The sequence below is a fragment of the Canariomyces notabilis genome, assembly GCF_033297395.1.
Source record: "Canariomyces notabilis strain CBS 508.74 unplaced genomic scaffold N656scaffold_39, whole genome shotgun sequence".
In the NCBI taxonomy this organism is placed as follows: domain Eukaryota; kingdom Fungi; phylum Ascomycota; class Sordariomycetes; order Sordariales; family Chaetomiaceae; genus Canariomyces; species Canariomyces notabilis.
In genome coordinates, this window is record NW_027041861.1 from 188936 (window position 1) to 208027 (window position 19092).

General features: G+C 54.5%; 9 protein-coding genes across 9 annotated transcripts; 6 read left to right on the forward strand and 3 right to left on the reverse strand.

Moving 5' to 3' along the window:
- Positions 1-39: 39 nt before the first annotated feature.
- Positions 40-3456, forward strand: N656DRAFT_802481 (uncharacterized protein; the record flags this gene model as incomplete). The annotated part of the gene is made up of 7 exons (XM_064818248.1): positions 40-446; positions 516-1812; positions 1867-1934; positions 1985-2117; positions 2180-2644; positions 2692-2991; positions 3043-3456. The coding sequence occupies 7 exons, from the start codon at positions 40-42 to the stop codon at positions 3454-3456; spliced, it is 3084 nt and encodes a 1027-aa protein (XP_064665297.1).
- An 86-nt stretch (positions 3457-3542) lies between these two features.
- Positions 3543-4318, forward strand: N656DRAFT_471556 (uncharacterized protein). The gene is made up of 3 exons (XM_064809763.1): positions 3543-3860; positions 3982-4210; positions 4263-4318. Exons 1-2 carry the CDS (start codon positions 3628-3630, stop codon positions 4067-4069), a joined length of 321 nt encoding a protein of 106 aa, XP_064665298.1. The 5' UTR covers positions 3543-3627; the 3' UTR covers positions 4070-4210; positions 4263-4318.
- On the reverse strand, positions 4110-5787 carry N656DRAFT_762978 (kynureninase; the record flags this gene model as incomplete). The annotated part of the gene is made up of 3 exons (XM_064813283.1): positions 5569-5787; positions 5097-5454; positions 4110-5021 (listed from the first exon to the last, which is right to left on the reverse strand). The coding sequence occupies exons 1-3, from the start codon at positions 5763-5765 to the stop codon at positions 4110-4112; spliced, it is 1467 nt and encodes a 488-aa protein (XP_064665299.1). The 5' UTR covers positions 5766-5787.
- Positions 5788-6532: 745 nt separating this feature from the next.
- N656DRAFT_793057 (Indoleamine 2,3-dioxygenase) lies at positions 6533-7978 on the forward strand (the record flags this gene model as incomplete). Its single annotated transcript, XM_064817137.1, has 2 exons — positions 6533-6874; positions 6932-7978. The coding sequence occupies 2 exons, from the start codon at positions 6533-6535 to the stop codon at positions 7976-7978; spliced, it is 1389 nt and encodes a 462-aa protein (XP_064665300.1).
- Positions 7979-9792: 1814 nt separating this feature from the next.
- N656DRAFT_793058 (uncharacterized protein) lies at positions 9793-10833 on the forward strand (the record flags this gene model as incomplete). The annotated part of the gene is made up of 2 exons (XM_064817138.1): positions 9793-10074; positions 10129-10833. 2 exons carry the CDS (start codon positions 9793-9795, stop codon positions 10831-10833), a joined length of 987 nt encoding a protein of 328 aa, XP_064665301.1.
- On the forward strand, positions 10643-12801 carry N656DRAFT_472360 (uncharacterized protein). Its single transcript, XM_064809765.1, has 4 exons — positions 10643-10849; positions 10910-10991; positions 11159-11266; positions 11490-12801. The coding sequence occupies exons 2-4, from the start codon at positions 10956-10958 to the stop codon at positions 12387-12389; spliced, it is 1044 nt and encodes a 347-aa protein (XP_064665302.1). The 5' UTR covers positions 10643-10849; positions 10910-10955; the 3' UTR covers positions 12390-12801.
- N656DRAFT_471857 (uncharacterized protein) lies at positions 12802-13968 on the forward strand. Its single transcript, XM_064809764.1, has one exon. The coding sequence runs from the start codon at positions 13214-13216 to the stop codon at positions 13820-13822; it is 609 nt and encodes a 202-aa protein (XP_064665303.1). The 5' UTR covers positions 12802-13213; the 3' UTR covers positions 13823-13968.
- N656DRAFT_802487 (uncharacterized protein) lies at positions 13964-14953 on the reverse strand (the record flags this gene model as incomplete). Its single annotated transcript, XM_064818249.1, has 2 exons — positions 13964-13994; positions 14304-14953. 2 exons carry the CDS (start codon positions 14951-14953, stop codon positions 13964-13966), a joined length of 681 nt encoding a protein of 226 aa, XP_064665304.1.
- A 663-nt stretch (positions 14954-15616) lies between these two features.
- Positions 15617-17457, reverse strand: N656DRAFT_719647 (putative vitamin B6 transporter; the record flags this gene model as incomplete). The annotated part of the gene is made up of 4 exons (XM_064812386.1): positions 15617-16520; positions 16597-16751; positions 16823-16891; positions 17008-17457. 4 exons carry the CDS (start codon positions 17455-17457, stop codon positions 15617-15619), a joined length of 1578 nt encoding a protein of 525 aa, XP_064665305.1.
- Between the last annotated feature and the right edge of the window lie 1635 nt (positions 17458-19092).

The window sequence follows — 19092 nt, forward strand, 5'->3', positions numbered from 1 at the left end:
TTCTCTCTGTTTGCACGATTCGTCCTCTCGCAGCCGGCCATGGAGTCATCTATCACAAGCCCGACACACGATACGTCGTCGGCGGGATACTGCATCCCGGACTTTTCTTCTCTCCTCTCCCACCTTACAGACGCAGTTTCGGCAGCATGGCCCGACCGATATGGTGCGCGATATAAGCAGGTCAAGGTCTTGTTTATGAGCTGGGAAAAGGACGATCTTGGCGTTGAGGCCGAGTTGAGGCCGTTGGAAGCCGTCCTCAGGGGTTTGTATCATTACGACACGGAGATTTGGACAATACCCTCAAAGCGGCCCGCCCCTGGGTTGTCACGGAAGATTGCCGAGTTGGTGGACACTTACGGCCAGGAAGGGAACCTCATCATACTGTACTATGGCGGACATGCGAGACCAAACGAGCAGCCTGGAGGCAGTGCTGTGTGGGTAGCCAAGTATGTCTGCCCGGTATTAGGCTACTATCAGCCCCTTTCCCTCCCTCCTGACCGCTGACTTGACGCCAGCCGCAATCGAGACTCCCCAACAGTCCAGTCCTCCGTAATCCACTCGCTTCTCGGCGACCTCGATTGCGATGTCCTGTTACTGCACGACTGCTGTCATGCAGCCCAAGCTGGAGAAGCTTCTATGGGGAAAGGAGTCGTTGAGACTCTTGCAGCGGGAGACTTTGAGTCGGGAGCGGCGGAAGTGGGAAAGCACTCGTTCACCACCTCCCTAATTCAGGAGCTTGCACATGCTGCCCATACCGCCGATTGGCTTTCTGTTGTTGAGCTTCATCGGCGGTTGATCAACCGGCTGCAGGCTTGGACACCTAACGTATGTTTCACAGACAACACCTACTCACTCGTACAGGTGGACCGCTACACTGGTCAGCCAATCTTCGAAAGGTCAAGCCGACGAACGCCGATTCATTGTCTTCTGTCGAGGAAACCCAGAACCATCATTCTGTCGCCTCTCTCTCCCCAGCACCCCAAGGTGTCTGAGGAGCCTTTTCTGCTCCTGAACCCTCCAGCATCCCGACCGCAAGGTCTCTCAGAAGGCCCATTTATTCTAGTCGCTTGTCGATTGCGAGACCAGAATGTTGACGTCGGTAGATGGAAGGAATGGCTATTTAACGCACCTCAACAAGCTCAGGGCATTCAGATCCCGGCTATCTACCCTAGCCTTTCCACCGTGCTGCTTCTCGAGCTACCTTTGGTAGTCTGGGATCTCCTTCCCGCGTCGCCTGCAATCTCGTTCGTTGCCTACACCACGGGAAACAACCTCGCCTCGGAGTTCCGTCAACTGCTGAGGCTCGATTCAGGGGAGTCTCCGGACGTATCGGACAATGACACCGAAGATGAGGAGGGCTCTGGGATTGCCCTACGTGCTGTGGATTCCGGTTCCGGCAGACTCAGGGGAGCCCAGGGCCGAAGGAAGACTAATCGAAAGGGACAGGGCAGTTCGTCCGGCTGGCCAAAGATTTACGGGTGCGACCGCATAGGAATGTATGCCGCAGAGGACGAGCCGTACTGCTTGCACTTGGCGGAGATGCAAAAAGGCCAAAACTCTGGTAAAATGGAGAGGATTATTCGAGCCTTTGTTCAAGATGTCGGCGAGCCATCAAGGGGTTATCTTTCCGATGAAATCTGGGCTTTCTGCGCTCACGCAAGATTCGAGGCACTTTCCAGCGGTCAGGAGACTTCACCCGAGTTGGTTGCCATCATTGATGAGAGGTCGCCGCCATCGTTCCCGCAGCCACGGATGCACGGGGTACACTTTGTCGGCCGCAGCCAGCTATACGAAGCATTGTTGCTTGGAGAAGTAGGTTTCTCGTTCCGGGTGCTGGTCCTCCCTTGGCGCTCACACATATGGCAGAGAGCTACACCCCAGCTGATTGAGACGGAGTCAAAGACAGATCAGTCATCACCCAGAAGACGCTTGATGTAAGGTGGTCCCGAGTCCGAAGCCCATGAAGCTTGCCTAACCACTTCAGTTATGTGACGAATCCCGACCCGACAAGCATCCTGGCGATCATGTCCACGGCCTCTGAGAACCAAGCATTGTCCCTTCGCGATTTTGTCTACAAACACCTGACACTTCAGTCCGGAATGGACGTAAAACTCCATGTGAGCATTTCTCCTTGCTCTCTGAGCGTCAGCAAAGTCTCTAACCCCTTAAATCGTCTCAGTCAGCCGGGAGTCAGGGATTCCAACTTTCCTTCCACTTACCATTTCTCGCATGGAGACGGACCCGCAGGCCCTACCTTGATGCTCGGCTAGGCAGAGACGGACGGCCGCTAAGACGTGGCAGAAGTGTCAACCTCTTGAGCGAGCTCAATGGAAAACGCGAGGCGTGCATTCACGAGGCCCAAATCTCGTGCATGATCGCAGGCGTGGACAACCGCCACTGGACCGCCTACGGATTCTTTGACACCTACCATGACGGAGGCGAGAGCAGGCATGATATCCGGTTCTACCAGCCCACCCAGGGAGAGATCATGATGGATCCCTTGACCGGGGGGCGGCATGCCGCCGATACCCCTATCTGGACAGCACGAGAGTACTTTCTCCGAGTCATGGAGTGCTGCGTCCAGGAGGTGAAGGAAGAGTGGCAAAATACGGGACAGAGTGTTTTGAATGCTCTCAGGCATTATGTGAGCTTCCCTTGCTTCTGGATGCAATGCAGATCTAACCTTTGCAGGCTATGGATGCATCGATTGCCGCTCAGGGTAGTGCCAAACGAACTTCTCACGAAATCATTCAGGTTCTGGAACAGCTTATACAGGCCCTTTCCGGAACAATCTCCGCTTGGGAGAGATTCGAGGAGAACGATATGGTCTATTTCGACCTTGGAAGTGACACGTCACCCGCGGGTCCTCACGGCCCAACAAGCAACACGATGATGATGGTCAAGAACATCAGGAACTCCATCCTGGAGCTCAAAGATCTTGAGAGTTCCCTCAAACGGCAAGAAGAAATGTTGAAAAGTTGCACTTACAGCGTCAGTTGTCCTGACTCCGCGGCAAGGCCATATGCTAACAGTCACTGACAGCTCCTCGCGATCGACAACAACCGGAACGGAGAGAGGACCAACACCCTTGTTACCATCGGTCTCACATTCCTTCCATTCGCCCTGATGGCCATCCTATCATATACGCCGGACATCCTGGGCTTTCAACTCACCCCCGTTCGATATTTGATGGCCTCAACAGCAGTGGCTTTCCTTGCCGCTGTACTCTTCTTTGTCGTTGTCAACTGGGGCGCCGCGATAGAAAAAGCAACAGATATCTGGAGTCTTCCAGGCTTTTTGCAGAAGTTTCAACTCGGTGCTTTGGATGTCAGACGCCATGTGAGGGATGTCTTGGAAGGAGCCTGGTGGCCTACGGCCGATCCGAGGTACTCCAGACTCCCCGAGTCGGGATCCGAGTCGGACTCTGCTGAAGGGTCGCACGCCCTCCCATTCTAGCGCATGGGCCTTAACCATGGTTGACAGTCCTTCTTTTTGCCTTTCTTTTGTTTATCCTCTGCTTGGCCATGGAGTCTGTACACGCGTTGGTGCAGTGAGACAGGAGTATATGCTCTATTGGGTTCTCTCATGTTACATGCCTGGCTTGTTACCTTGGGTATATGAAGCCTGATGGCTTATATCGTTCTCGTCTTTTTATTGTACATCCCTACCTGGAATGTTAAGCGGCGCAGTGGTGGGGAACGCGTCCATCTTCTTGTCTTGCTTGCCTTTGAAATTAGTTCTGCCTCCATTCCATTCCTGACCTCTTCTATCCCGCCACTCTCTCAGGGAAGGTGTGACATGCCAGATGCATGTACATATACTGTGCTACTGGTCTCGACTGTAACTCTACCTTTTCCTTGGTATGTACAGGCAGCCTTATTCTACCCCTGACTCCGGCAAGAGCACGCGAAGGATCCCCGACGGAGCGGCACCCTCATCTCCATTATCCTCCCGAACCTACGTCTGACCTTTCCACGTCAGCATCCAGGGATTACTAGGGTCACGGGTTGCGATTCGATGGGCAGAAGGCAAGGAGTTTCGAGATAAACATCACTCCCCATCTCTATAGGGAGGCACTGTATCCCGTCTATGCTGTATGAAGCTGCCGCTCACAGGTGAATGGCCTTTCTGAAGACCTCTATAAACTGCCAAACATCTTCAAACCGGCAGTACATGGGCACCGGCGCAACACGGATTACGTCGGGCTTCCGTGCGTCGCAGACCACCCCACCTTCCTGTAGCGCCTTGCTCACCTTGTCCAGCGACCCAGGCTTCAGCAGCAGACTCAACTGTGACCCCCGCTCCAGCGGGTTTCCAGGAGTAATGATCTTGAACGCCGGCTGTCCATTCTTGTCGCTGTTCCCAGCGAGCAGTCCCTCCAACAACCATTCCAAATACGCCGTCAACACCAACGCTTTATCCCTCAACTGGCACATCCTCGTCTTGTTGAACACACTCAGCGCCCCACTCAGCGAAGCAAGGTCTATGGCGCTAGGATTCGACACCTGAAACCCATGGGCACCTTCCGCAGGGCGGAACTCCTTCTCCATGTTGAACCGGACGGCCTTGTCCGCACCGTACCAACCCGCCAAGCGATGCCTATAGCCAAGCTCTGCATAACTCGGATCCGGATCAGCCGGCCCGTGGTGTTTTTCGTGCACAAACACGCCCGCGATGGCCCCCGGACCGGCGTTGAGGTACTTGTAGGTGCACCAGACTGCAAAATCGACGTCCCAGGCGTGCAGCGACAGTTCCACGTTGCCGACGGCGTGGGCAAGATCCCATCCGACGGTGATCCCTTTCTCGTGCGCGGCGCGGGTGATGAGGGGTATGTCGAATAGCTGGCCCGTGTAGTACTGGATCCCGGGCAAGAGGAGTAAGGCGGTGGAATCGCCGTGCTCAGAAATTAGGGAGAGGATGCGTGAGGTGGGGATGTAGTTTGTTTCTGGGTCGGGTTGGATTTCGATGAGGGAGGTGGACGGGGACAGGCCGTGCCATTGGATTTGGGAGGCGATGGCGTACTGCGGTAATGAGGGTTAGTACCAGAGATCGGAACAGAGGGGCGCTGGAAAGGCTGAAGGAAAAGGGAACCTTACCGAGTCACTAGGGAATGGCTTCCACTCGGCAATGATCTTGTGGCGCTTCTCAGTCGGGCGGTAGAAGCTGGCCATCATCAAATGCAGGTTCACTGTCAGGGTGTTCATGTAGATGATCTCGGTGGGCGAGGCAGCTCCGACCAGGTCGAGCGACTTTTGGGCGCAATCTGCAGCCAGGTCTTGCCAGCTGGTCAGCGGCGACTTCTCGAGCGAGCTGAAATGACCATTGACGCCGAGTGAAGCCCACGTCTCTAGCTGTGTGTCGAGGTAGTTCCGGATACACTTTGGCTGGGCGCCAAGAGAGTTGCCGACAAAGTACACGGAGGGTGAGGTTTCTTCTGAGGAGGTAATGGCCATGCTGCTCTTTTGGGTTTGCTCATTGTTCTCTTTGGACTCTTCTGGCGACGAGTTGTCAGTCTCAAAGGTCAACTCAAGTGAGTCATTCCGAAGAATAAAAGAATGTGGGCGTGACGGACCTGGCAGAAAGCCATTCAGTGCCTTCTTCTTCAAGGACACCTTGGTGGGAATAATGAAATTGTTTCGCAAAGAGCCAAGTTCATCACTTGCGTCTAATTGTTTCGCATACTCAATGGATTTAGCCTCAGGCGGAAACTCAGCCTTGAGCCCTGACCGCAGGGTCTTGACGAAGGATTGGTACTCGATAGCCATGACTGCGTTTTGCAATGTAGAGGAGGATATGTGATCAGGTTGAGCGGGAAGTTTTGAATAAAGCAAACGAACACTCGCTAATATATACTGGTACTAGCGTTCTCGATTCTACATGCGGCGCCCTCCGGTCCTCGCCCGAATACCGGGGCAAGTGGGTCCAAAACAAACGCCGAGGACCCACATTTTCCCGCTTCCGCGCTTCCGTCTTCCGTCATCCGCTGTTCCGTCCCGGTTGACAAACGAAAATAGCCAAATCAACGAGAAAAGGATGGCTCGGCGTTTGAATGTGCTTGTTCCCCCAAAGGAATCCTTCAAGGATCTTTCAAGGGGGTGACGAATCTCGGTACTAGGATACTTGCCCAGCCGCGAATCGATGCTGAGCACGAGTTCTCTTATCTTGCGAAGCGCGTCTTTGCATTTTACTTCCGTCAATAACAGGGATGTGGCAGACGGAAGGATATCAGACCAAAGTGCGGATGACCTTGCGCGGTCAAACGCCGAGACCTACAAACACGTCAGAACAACTGGGAAGGCCTACCTTACCCAAGTCGGGCCTTGGTCTCCTACTGGATCATTTAAAGCCGAGTGCCGTTGCCGGCCAACGCTTGTTTTCTCTGATGTAGCAGTACCCTGAGACAAAACTTGTCATTACTTGTCACTGAGCTCAAATTTCCACAATCTCATCCTTCTCCTGCATGTGCCTTTACGTCTTACTCTACCTGTCTCTTGGGCTCTTCTTGGCTCCTCCGCCTGAGGAATCATCAGTCATGTCGCCTTACGAAGGCCTTTTTGTGCCCAAACTCAAAAGCTCTATCGGCCACCGGGAGATCCTGCTGCGACAGTGTTCGGTAACCAACAATGGCTTCCTACCTGAAGACGAGCCCCTACCACGACTCCGAGTCCCGAGAGACTACTATTATTTCTGGGAAGCCCTGGTGGATCGGATTCCGAATCTTATTCAGCAGAAGGCCTTTCGCGACTGGGTTGATCGGTTGTTGCCGGTTCGGTCAACAAGGTATTTGAAAACGGAGCCGGAATGGAGGCGGGCCTATGTCGTCTTGAGTTTCCTCGCTCACGCCTACATATGGGGCGATGATACACCTGCCGAGGTGAGCAATCCGAATGAATTTATGATCCCAGGCATTAGACGGCTAACAAAGTCTCAGGTTCTACCACCCCAAATAACCGTCCCCTTCCTGGAAGTATCCCGCCATCTCGGCCTCCCGCCCGTAGCCACCTATGCCTCGCTCAATCTATGGAACTTCCGGACCACCAATGGTTCCAAAGACTTCACCGACCTCGACTCAATCCACGCAGTCAACACATTCACCGGCACGGAGGACGAATCATGGTTCTACATGGTCTCAGTCGCGATAGAGGCCGAGGGAGCACGCATCATCCCCGTCATGCTCGAGGCCCTTGACGGGATCGAACAGCAAGAGTACCTCAGCATCACAAACGCCCTTTCTCAGCTCGCCGACTGCATTCACAAATTGACCGGCTTGCTTGACCGCATGAAAGAGAGGTGCGATCCGTCGGTGTTTTACCACCGAATTCGCCCTTTCCTAGCCGGCAGCAAGAATATGGCCGCTGCCGGCCTTCCCAGGGGGGTATTCTACGACGAGGGTAATGGGAAAGGACAATGGCGTGAACTGCGGGGAGGAAGCAACGGACAGAGCACCCTGATCCAGTTTCTGGATCTTGTCTTGGGCGTTGAGCACAAGGCGGACGGCAATAGTAACCCGGACCAGCCAGCAACTACGGCCGAGAGACAAGAGAAGAAGGAGATGGGTTACCTCGAGGAAGTGAGGGCGTACATGCCGGAACCGCACCGCAAGTTCCTGCAGCGTGTATCCGAATCCTATCCGGGCGGGATGAGACGGGGGGTTGCAAAGCTTGTGCCCGGCGAAAGGCCGCTCACCGAAGAGCAGCTGGACCTGCGGGAGGCTTTTCAGAAGGCTACCAAGGCCCTCGCGGACCTCAGGAGCAAACACCTGCAGATTGTGGCCAAGTACATCCTCATCCCGTCGGGTCGGAGTAGACCGGATATGGATGGCAAGATCAATCTGGCGACTGTTTCGTCGAAGACAAATACTTCCATGGTTGTTGAGGGTGAACCCCCGAGGAAGTTGACGGGCACGGGAGGGACGGCCCTGATGCCTTTTCTGAGGCAATCTCGGGATGAGACGATTCGAGCCGGCCGGCTTGAGTAGGTATCGTTGGCGGTAGGCATTCTAGAGCAGTTAGTGAAGCTGTTGGTCCAGAATTCTTGACCAGGATATCTAGGATAATTGCCTACCTGACACTTCCATACATTCCCTTCACCTTGCATCCTACGTCCCACTGGGATTGAAAGAGGTCGACCTGATCTTGTCGTCCGGACCCATGTTACACTTGCACGGCCAGAACAAGTACCACTTCGTTTCGTCTCACCATTGACTGGCGTAACCAGGCTGTCCTGTGGACGGTTCTCCTGGTCCATCATCCCAGTCATGAATTGGTATCTAGCGAGGCGCTTGCGAGGTCAGGTTAGAATAGACGTATGCAGTAGGGCGTCTGTCAAAGGTTTTCGCCTTCTGCCAGCGATACCATTTCGCGAGCAAGGCGAGTGCTTCAAGGTGGTGTCAGACCACTCACCCCAGAAGGGACACACAACGTCCCTCCAGCTTCAGCGTGGTTGCCAAAGCTTCAACACCAATCTCTCTTCGCCCGTGGCAATGTAACATTACAGTCATCGCCAGGAACCTTGCCGCCGCGGAGATGTAGATGGCCTGATAAATAGTTTCCGTCGTCCCGGGTCAACACGTGAGCGTCGGGTGCTGTCCCTGGGGAACCAGCAGCCCGGACATAGACAGAGGATGTACTTACCTTAATAAGTCTAATAAAACATCACATTTGAGACATCACGCTCATACAAGGCAGAGCAGCTTTGACCTCGAACTTCGAGCCGTTCTGCAACGTGCAAACCCAACTGAAAGTACTGTAGCTGCGAGCGCTTCAAAAAACGGCCGCAGGTATCTGTACACCATCAAGTGGATCGCTGCTAGAACGGCTACCGCCAACCGGTAGCTGGTGCAACTGGAAGCTTCAGATGCAGCTCGTTGTTTCTTGAGAATAGATGGAGTGTTTCTTGGAGGGTGCCAAGCCTGAGCGGCGACCACGAAACGGGACGGTTAAACTTTCCCCGCTGACGTGATTTGGCGCCCCCAGTGGAGTTCAATGGCTGCCCCACCCCCTGGCGCCACTTGTTCGGCAGCTGCGGTGGAAAAAGCTTGACGAGTGGATCGCTGCTCAAAGCTCAAGTCAACAATCGTGCTTTGCCCCTTTAACGCATTCGTTGGCAACTTCACTGTCGATGGAACCGCCAGGAAACCGACAAAGAACAACAAGCAAAACCAGCACTCTGTCTCACGGCACCGTCATCCGCGGAAATATCTGCATTGGATCTGTCCTACCGCTAGGGCCACGGATTCCGAGGTACCTGGGCCTCAAAGCGGACGGCGACAGACCAATCCACGAGTTTCTGTTAGCAAATCTGACGTAAATTTGGAGCATCAACCGGGCCGCAAGCCACCCCGGCTGTTGGTTCACAGGCAAACTGTTAGTCACGAGTGTCGGCTTCCGGGTAGGAGCGAAGGTCATCGTGCCACTACCGCTGTGGATTGCAACATCTTGGTATTAATAAATCGGCCTTCAGGCGAAGGCACGGCCGTTATTAAAGATGCACTACCCCGTCGTCCATCCTCCCGGGCCCGGAAGGGCTGGTTTGTCTCTTTGGAGGATTTGCGAGCGCCGAGTGGTCATAGAATCGAGAGCTGTCGAGCACGTCAATCGCTCTCATCCTCTCTTTTCGCCGTGAAGTCGGGTTTGGATCATCCCGGGTTCTGCGAAGACTCCGTGGCCCGCTCCGACTGTCCGAGTAGCCCGGCGCGAGACTGTACTCGATATCCATGACTTCATTCTGATCTCGGTTTTGTTGGGATAGAAAACGAAGGGAACTCGTAGGGCATCCTTCTGTACAACAATAATGACGCCCACACCGCCGAGACGCGGGCCGTCGCAATGGCACTTTGATATCGACAGCTACCTCAACCCCGTTTGCCCGGCGTCGATCCTCCCCCGGCTGCCGCACCCCGTCGCTCATTTCCTCGGGTACCGGACCCATCACCCTCCCAAACCGCTCGGCAATGTGGCCGTGATCTTCTGGGCCTTCATCGGCGTCTTCAGCAGCTTGACCATCATAGGCGCCGTTTCGCAGCAAATACCAGCCTTCAAGACCCTTGGCGTGCCAGCCGTCATCGGCAGCTTTGTACGACCACCTCCCCCGATATCCTCTCCTTTACTAACCCCTGTAACCTGGCAGGGCGCCGCGGCAGTGCTAGATTTCTACGCCATCGAATCGCCCCTCGCCCAGCCGCGCAACGCGGTTCTCGGGCAAGTCATATCCGCCGTGACAGGGGTGGCGATAGCCAAACTATTCGCGCTCTCACCGCGTTTCGAGACCGTGCGGTGGCTGGGCGCGGCGCTGGCGTGCGCGTCGGCCACGGCACTCATGGCGCTCACGGGCACCGCCCACCCGCCCGCAGGCGCCACCGCCCTCCTGGCCGTCCTCGACGACGACATCACCCGCCTCGGGTGGTTCGTTTTGCTGCCGCTGCTACTCGGCTGTGGTCTGATGCTCTCTGTCGCGCTGTTAGTGAATAATGTGCAGAGGCGCTTCCCGTTTTATTGGTGGTCGCCGCAGGAGACGGGTGGGTTTTGGAAGGGGAGGAGGAGGAAAGGGGAGGTTGGAGGGGGAGGGGAGAAGCCGAGGCATGGCGGGAAGGGACAGGAGGTGTCGTCTGGAGCGTCGACGGCGTCGACGGCGGGAGAGAGTGAGAGGGATGTTGAGGCTGCGAATCGGGAGGATGAGGATTCTGGTGCTGAGCTGACCAGGACGAACACAAAAGTGGAGGTCGGAGGGGATGGCGCTATTGTGATTACCAGGGGGCGGGTTCTGATCCCTGAGGGACTCAGTCTACGGCCTGAAGAGATCCTGAGTCTAGAGACGCTCAGCGAACGGTTGTGAGCTATCAACATTAAAGGTATTGACTAATGAATTCACGTCTTGATCAAGGATCCGGGCTGCGCTGAGGCAGGATCAGGCTGTGCGAATGCACATGCGCATGAAGACGGTAGGGGGCATTGTCAATGCTGGCATGTCTTCGGTCCGCCACCGGCCACGAGGTAACTATTTCCCTTTTTTTTTCCTTTTTTTTTCGTTTTTTTTTTATTTTTTTTTTATTTTTTTTTTATTTTAATTTAAAATACCTCATTTCCTCTGGATCTCCCCGGACACTTGGGGAGTCGCTGAGTTGAAAGTCCTTGCGTATGTACATATTCATCCATTGCAGCAGTGCGAATACCGAGCCTGCCCCATAGGTAAAGCGAAGCATCTCCGAAAATCCGAATCCCGAGTCTCTAAAGTTGACGCCGGCTTCATAAGAGCTCAATTCAAGAAGGTAAGGGAATCGACTCAAGTTGACATAAGCAGTTGAAACTCAGCTGGGGATGCTGCAGCTGAATTAACTCAATGAAATGGTTTTTTGCTAGCCGCTGCAACCGGAAGAGGGAAATATGCTAAGGTACCTGCCTACCTACCTCCCTCGCTGCTTCGCGCCTCCCTTGGCGAGACGCTTCCCCTCTTTCTCCTTCCCCTTGCTGATCGTCGAAAGGTTATTTTAGGTGCTTAAGTGGAGTCAGTCTTTCAATATGAGCTCCAACCTCGATATGATCGACTGTCCTCATAACAACACAGAATGCATTCTCCAGGCAGTTGTCGCACTTCTCAACGAAGTGCGAGACAAGAACGCCGAATTCAACTGGGACCCGCTCTCATTTGTCTTCACCGCCGTTACCGGTGTCGTCGCCGCCTGCTCTGCCGGCATTGCCATCTTGCAAGCCTTCTTCGCTGCCGGTCCGGGCCGACTCGAGGCTAGCCGCTATGCCATCGGACCATGGGCCAAATTTACCAAGCGATCTTTTGACTGGCAGGAATGGAGATTCCGCTCCGTCGCCCAAACGCCAGTCATCGTCGTTTCTAGCCCCGACGGCTTCGAGGCTGAGCACAAATACTCCATTACCGAGTCATCCGAATACCAGCCGGCGGGTTGGAACGCTCTACTATCAAGATTGAGCCTCGACAAGCCTGAGTTGTGGGCAAAGAAACCTCTAAGCGCTGATCACTTACCGCAGGAGCTGCCGGCTGTTCCGGCGTATGGCAACATTGCTGCAGTCATAACATTGGCCATCGCCCAAGCCGGTGGTAACTGCAAGCTGGTACCCGATCAGGACAGCGAGTTCTTGATGGTTCGTGAGGACACCTTCCAGTTGCGGCTGAGGAAGCATGCTGTTCTAGGCACCGTTGCCACATTCGAAACGTATCCAAGCCCTCGGATAACATTCAACTCTAGGGTTGGAGGTGGCTTCTCCCAAGTTGACGGAAATCTTCATTTTCTGATACGGTATTCACTCGGCTACGTGCCCCTCGATTTCAAAGGTCCAGACTGGATGCTGCTGGTTGAACCGGAAGACTGCGCTCCAGGAGCCTTCATGTTCCCTGGCGCTAGCATGATCGCTTATTAGAGGTGGGCCCAAGGCTACCGAATCCTGAACCTCATGAAGCGGGCTGTCAAGCACGAAGCCGAGCAAAGCCGATCAGGGCAGCCTCGTTGCAGGACAGGAGTCCACCAGTCACCAGATTGCTGCGGATACTACGCCAAATCTAACAAGGACGATGACCTAGTACCGAGTAAAGATATAGCCATTCTCGCATTCGACTCCCGCTGTCCCTTGGGACTCATGATCAGCTCTCCCCCGGTTATATTGAACTCTATTACTCTGAGCTCTCTGAGAGTTTCTCCTATTGTCAGCTTTTCATCCCAGCAAGCAGAGTTACACTTGAAATCGCAGATCCCAGTTCTTCAGAGCCGTTTCTGGTCTCGAGACCCTGCGGTTGGGGTCGTCCCGTCTACGTTCACAGTCACACCTAAGCTGCTGTCCGGCTGGAAATTTCCCCCCGGTGACGAGGAACGACTGGTGGATTATCTATCTGATGTGACGGCGGCCCAGCCCGATGGCACTTTTCTGTGCATTCGCGAAGCATATGTACAATGTCTCATCTTTCTCAGGACCGGTGAGACCATGACAAGATGTGCGTTGGGGGACAGCCAAGTCTGTCTGGCTACCCAACTAGCCCTCATCGATCGTTGGCTAGGGCATAACGCCCCATACGAAAAGATGTGCCGGCAAATAGCGCTTAGTACAGTCACGACCTTAATGCACAATATCCTCCGTGACGAGACGCCATTATCTCCACCTCCCGCTGCTCCACCGGCAGCACACTCCAGCCTGGCAAGTGGTATCCCAAAGCCAACGAGTTTGCAATGCCAGCTCTGCATTAAAAACTCATGAAGATCATCCGCTGGTTTGAATGGTGCTGCGACACGCTTGGTATCTTTTTCGACAATGGTACCGCTATGCCCGGCAAATTTGACTTGCTTCTGGACGAAATAAGAGATCGCGGGGGGAGCACGGAGGACGCGGCGGCCTCCGTCTCGCGGATCAAGGAGTTGCTAATCTACAGATATCGGATATTCAGTCGACTCTTTTGCTCGGAAAGTGGGGAAATGGGTAGGATTCAGCTTGAGGACTTCACCGCGAAGCTCAACGACGCTATAGCGGTGCTAGGCTTGGATTCAGCTTCACGTGCTTCTGCCATTCCAGGGTTAGAGGACAGCAAAGGGACGTACTCGTCCCTCGAGGACATCCTGCACCTGCTCCACAAAGCCATCCGGATATGGGAGTTAGTAGAGCCTACGCAAACATTCGGAAGCCAACAGCTGGCACCGACAACGATGATGGACGACAACTTCGTCATCCCTGCTACAGACCTACACCCATTAGACGATCTTTTTACATATCGGGCTCTGTTGATGGCTACTTTGTTATCAATGCCGGTAGATACGAGCCCACTGCTACAAAACGAAATGTATCAGCAGATGGTTCCATTTCTATAGGCACTTTGGTCGTCAAACGGCCGGGGTCAGGAGGAGGAAATTCTGTCGTTGACGATATCAGGTGAATATTAACATGGGACGAATCTGGGCGCACCAATTTCTATTTTCGTAAGGTATCTTAAATGAAGTACGTAATATTGCTCACCACGGCTCAGGCTCGGCTCGGTAGTCCCTGCCTAGAGTTAAGACCATGTGCTTGGGCAACTCTTCACACGTCTGCCGGCAGGCGCGTTGTCAGGCTCGACTGTTGTTATCATGAAAACATTGGCATGAGACATGAGTATCCCGTCGCTAACATGACTTGGCTATGTCTACCAGTAGTGACCGAAGGACCGCGCTCTTCGTGTGTGAATATGATGCTTTAGACAACAGAGTGAAAGACCTAGAACCTGAGTCCCTCCCGTTGATCACGGTTCGAAGATACCACACATTGCCAAAATGACAAGGTTGGATTCCTCCTCTGCTCACATCACCCACGTACCCAAGCTTCCCGCTCCCGACCTTGGCTAGGACGGCTGGCGATTCGTTGAGGCTGTGGACACTCGTCGGGGAGAAGACCCTCGATTCCATGACCGAATCCGTTGTAGTGTGATACCACACGTCACCAGGTGCAACATTCTTCACAGCCAGTGCCTTCTGGCTGTACTGCTCTGGAAGCTCCGATGCCGCGCGCCCCTTGACCACCGCTTGGTTAAGCGACAATGTTGTTCTATGATACGAGGCAGCTTCCCACGGTAAGCCTGCCTTGGCGAAGAAGGGCTTGATGTCCAAGGGCCGCACGAAGGCGGGAAAATGCCCCATGACGACAAGAGTGCCACCCTGGCGTACATACTGCAAGGCTCTCTCCCAAACACCGGCGTTCTCGGGTTCGGTAAGAGCCTCATCGGTGTCGAGGACCGCGGTAGGTGCAGGCTGTTCTGAAAGCAGACGGATGGCGGACGGGGCAGACTTGACCCTTTGGAGATGAGACTTCAAGGCAAGCTCGTCTAAAAGGGGCTTGTACATCTCGTCGAAGTAAGGCTGAAGATTGAGCGATACCAGCAAGACTCGATTCCGGCTTAACTCATCAACAGACGTGGCGGGCTCATCGAGGGGATTCGCGAGACCCTTGGAAAGCGAGTCGGAGTTCATAGTCCCACTTGTAGGTTGTGCCGGCTGCAAGCTTGAAGATGCGTCTAGCGAGCGGTGACGGGCTGTGACCAGGGGCTCTGCACTGTTGGTCCCCTGATATGCGCAGGCGTAGTCAAAGGCGGTATCAAGTATGAAAAAGTGTGACGGCGGATGCGGCCAGAAGGATTGATACCTGACCCGACGTCATTCGACCCGGAAGGAGGGGCGGACCGCAGGAGTGGTGAAGAGCGCGTACTGTGCAGTGCCCGACGCTGTTGCCAAGAAATGCGAGTTCATCCAACCCATTTCTGTTCGTCAAGCTATATCCTAGGGTTAGGGTTACACATACTTTGTCGTAGAGTTATTCAGGGGCAGCGAGCCCCTGAATCGCCCCCTTAAAAATGATTTATATGGATTCCTAAGCCGAATTCTAACGATACTTTTAAAGAAGGGACACTAACGATTTCCCATATAAGTTTATATCGGGAACAGATTCTGATCGTCAAAGGCCAAAAATCGTTTGCGCCTGATCATCGCAATGTGCAGGTCAGACTGCAGTAGTAATTCCACTATGTTTTGTTTTCTCGACAGAAGGGGCCTAAAGCCCCCAAACACCCAAGATGAACGACTAACGGACTGTGAGCTCTTCAAGAACCACGAAGGGGGTATATCCACTGCACCTATCTATCGCCCAACAAACTTCAACTCCAGCCAGCGGAGCGGCAAGTACGAAACGATGGTAAACCCCGTCCCTATCCAGAGCCCGACGTCGGCCGGGCCCGAGATGACGGCGAGCGGTCCCGTATACCAGACCTGGTACATGCCCAGGATGGCGCCGGCCCAGCCGAGCAGGAACGACACCAGCGCCGCGTATCCAATGGGCAGGTACGCCTTGTCCTCCCAGCGGGCCCAGTCGAAGCCTACGCCGCCCCTGCGGCGGAATACAAGGTGCTCCATCAGCACGATAAAGACCATAAACTCCATCCAGTAGCCCATGAGGGCGACAAAGTTGGAAATGATGCCAAAGAGACTCTCGCGCCCCGCCAGCGCGAGCACGAGCTCGACCAGGATCAGCACGCACGACCACACCCACCGCGGCACCGCCTTGCCGTACCGGCCCATGACCTGGCACCCCAGCGCGGCCGCGTACGTCCCCGGGATGGTGTTGGCGATGACGCCCAGGGCGAGCACGACGGCGCAGAAGCGGCCAAAGCCGCCGAGCGGGCCGTACCCGGCCACCAGCAGCGCGCCGGTCGAGACGTGGTTAGCCTCGGCCCAGGCCTCGTTGTGCGTCAGCCCCGTCGCGAGGCCGATGCCGAGCAGGAAGACGAGCGTGAAGGACAGCCAGAGCCCTGTCAGGGTCATGAGAAAGATCTTGAGCTTGGATGTTTTCTCGGGGTAGTAGACGTAAAAATCGGACGCGGCGGCACCCCATGAGTTGGGCACGTAGAGGCAGAGCGAGAGGAAAGTCAGGCGGTTGGCGGCTATGACGCGTGCGTCGCCTACGGACTCGACCGTGGCGTCGAACGAGGGGCCGGCTACGCCGATCAGGATGAAGAGCACTAGGATTTGTGGGATCCAGGCGAATCTGGTGGGCAGGGTAGGGGTACTTTGGTCAGTGCTCGCTCCTTCTTCCCGTGTCGAGGCGACGAAGGGGCTCTTACCGTTCGTAGACGTGGAAGAACTTCATTCCAAACACGGCGACGATCCAGCTGATGATCTGGACAACGATGATGCCAACCACGATGGACATGCCGCCGCCATTGACGGCGGAGAGCATCTGGCCTCCGATAATGGCATCAATCGTACAGTAGCCGACCTGGAGTCAGGTCAGATAAACAGTTGTGACCGGTATTCTGGTGGAGAGGTGCAAGTTTCACGGGTTCATACCATAAGAATGATGTTCAGCACGGTGGGGATCTTGGCTGGCCAGTACCCCATGAAGTAACGCAACACAACCTGGGGAAGAGGATTGCGATCAGCGGCTGCCCCACGCCACGATCACGCAGATCCGGGGTTAAAACGATCGATCGACGATCCGGATCCACGCAACGGGTAGTGGGAACTCAACTCACCATGGTGCGGTTCCCGCTCTGCGGACCCCAAATACTCATGTACGCCGTCGACAGCGACCCCAACAGGGCGCCAAAGACAGCACACATAGCACTATCAAGAAAGCCCAGCTGGAGCACGAGCGGGCCGAACAGGCCCACGGCGAGGTTGTTCATGGAGATGTTGGCCGAGAACCACAGCAGCGCGACCGAGACGTCGTCCCACAGCGACGGCGGGTTGCGCTCTTCGGGCGCCACGCGCGTGATGCCGCGCGCCTCAAAGCCCGAGAGGCCCTCGATGCGCGCATTGAGCTGGCGCAGCTTGCTCGGCGCCGGGATGTGCACCTCGGGCACGGTGCTGCTGCTGCTGACGGCGGCCTCGTTCTTGTGGCTCCCCAGGTCCGACTGCGAAGTGCGGGTAGCGACGGCCTCGGCCGTCTTCTCGACGTCTACTACCGGCGGTCCCGACGCCATGGTTTGGGGCTGCCGCTTTTTTCTCAGCCTCCTTTTCCGGCTTGGGATTTGATTCTTGGGGGCGCGGGCCGGCTTGGGGGTGGGGGGAGGAGTGCGGAAGTGAGATGGCAGAGGAAGGAGAATGAAGTGTTCGGGACGAAAGAAAATCAGGGTGATCTGGATCTGCAAAATGCAGGGTGGTATCACAGCAACACACCCACAGATACCTGAAGTTGCTGCGGGATCAGGGCGCAGGACGGGAACGGCCCCTTGTATAGGTGCAATAAAGCCCGGTCAATATTATATCTCAACCGGTGAAGAACTGAGGAGGAAAGAGATGTAATGCTCAGGGATGAGGAGAGAGAAGATTGAAACAGACAACGACAAAGGGGGAAGGTATTAACGACCGGGACGAGATACCTATGACGGGATGGTCTGGACTCACGGTGGCCCTTGATCATACTGCATGCAGGGCAGTTGGAAATGGACAATTAGATCGCACGATGTGTCGGATTGGATTCACTTTGACTGGTCCCAGCCTGGGATGAGCTCGCACTGACTTGCAGACCTGCAGTATGGATCCCTGCCTCCTGGATGAGGGCATGCATCCCGGATATTTTTCCTAGAACGTTACTAGAAAGTGTAGAAGGATTCGATAGCGTCAAGGACTTTGTAGATTTGTTGCTGTCGTTGGTACTTCGTGCACAAGTAGCTTACCAGTAAGTGCCTTGTTTTAGTGAGCTTGAGTACGACAAGTAGCAGTAGCCTCGGGCATCGGCCAGTGGCTCGCTCCGCAGGAGACTTATTAGTACCTGTAAAGACCAAGGTCAGTCTGAATCTCACGTAGAGTGAGGACATCCGATATTGCCATCATCGCCAGACAAAAGATAAATGTAACAGATTATTTTTCCTGACGAGAGATTAGCGATTCCCAGGGCTCGCAATTTGGTTTGCAATTGAGGAGTCGCAAGATACCCCCGTAACGGGTACCCGGTAAGGTAGCGCCCTGGCCCCTCCGGGGACGAGCTTCCTTCGGTTCCGCATCGCTAGCGTGGATCTCGGCCGAGTACGAACCATTCCGATTGGATCACCGTCGCTAAGCATCGACAAGCATCAGCTAAAAACGGACCGCTAGCGTACCGCGGCAAGTGGGGTCGCGCAGACGGATAGGCCTTTAGCGAAGTTTACCTAGCGTGTAAGTCAGCTTTATGCAGTTATACGCGACATGAAGAACGGGCTCGTTGGAGTGTTAACATTGGTATCTTACATCAACTTCGCTACATATGAAACATCCTGGTTCCGGATCCTGGTCCCAGTCAATATCACCAACTAAGTTTTGGGTGTGGGAATTGGCAGAGCAGAGACAGGTTCCCTACCTGTGCAGTTTCATTTTAATATCAATATCGAACGATACCTGCCTACTACATTAGATGGTTCAGTACCCAAATTTTCGATCTCCGTACGCCATCCATCATGGATCACCCTAAATAAAAATAGTCACATAAAAAAAGCAGTTTTCGTATACGACATTCATATGTCCATCGCTTCATGTCCATGGAATTTTCCTGGTGTCACAGTGGTGTGGTCTCTATGCAAAGAAAGGCCATCTTTCAGGGGCTCATATACAGTCCGGTATCAAACAGGCAGATAGTGGAC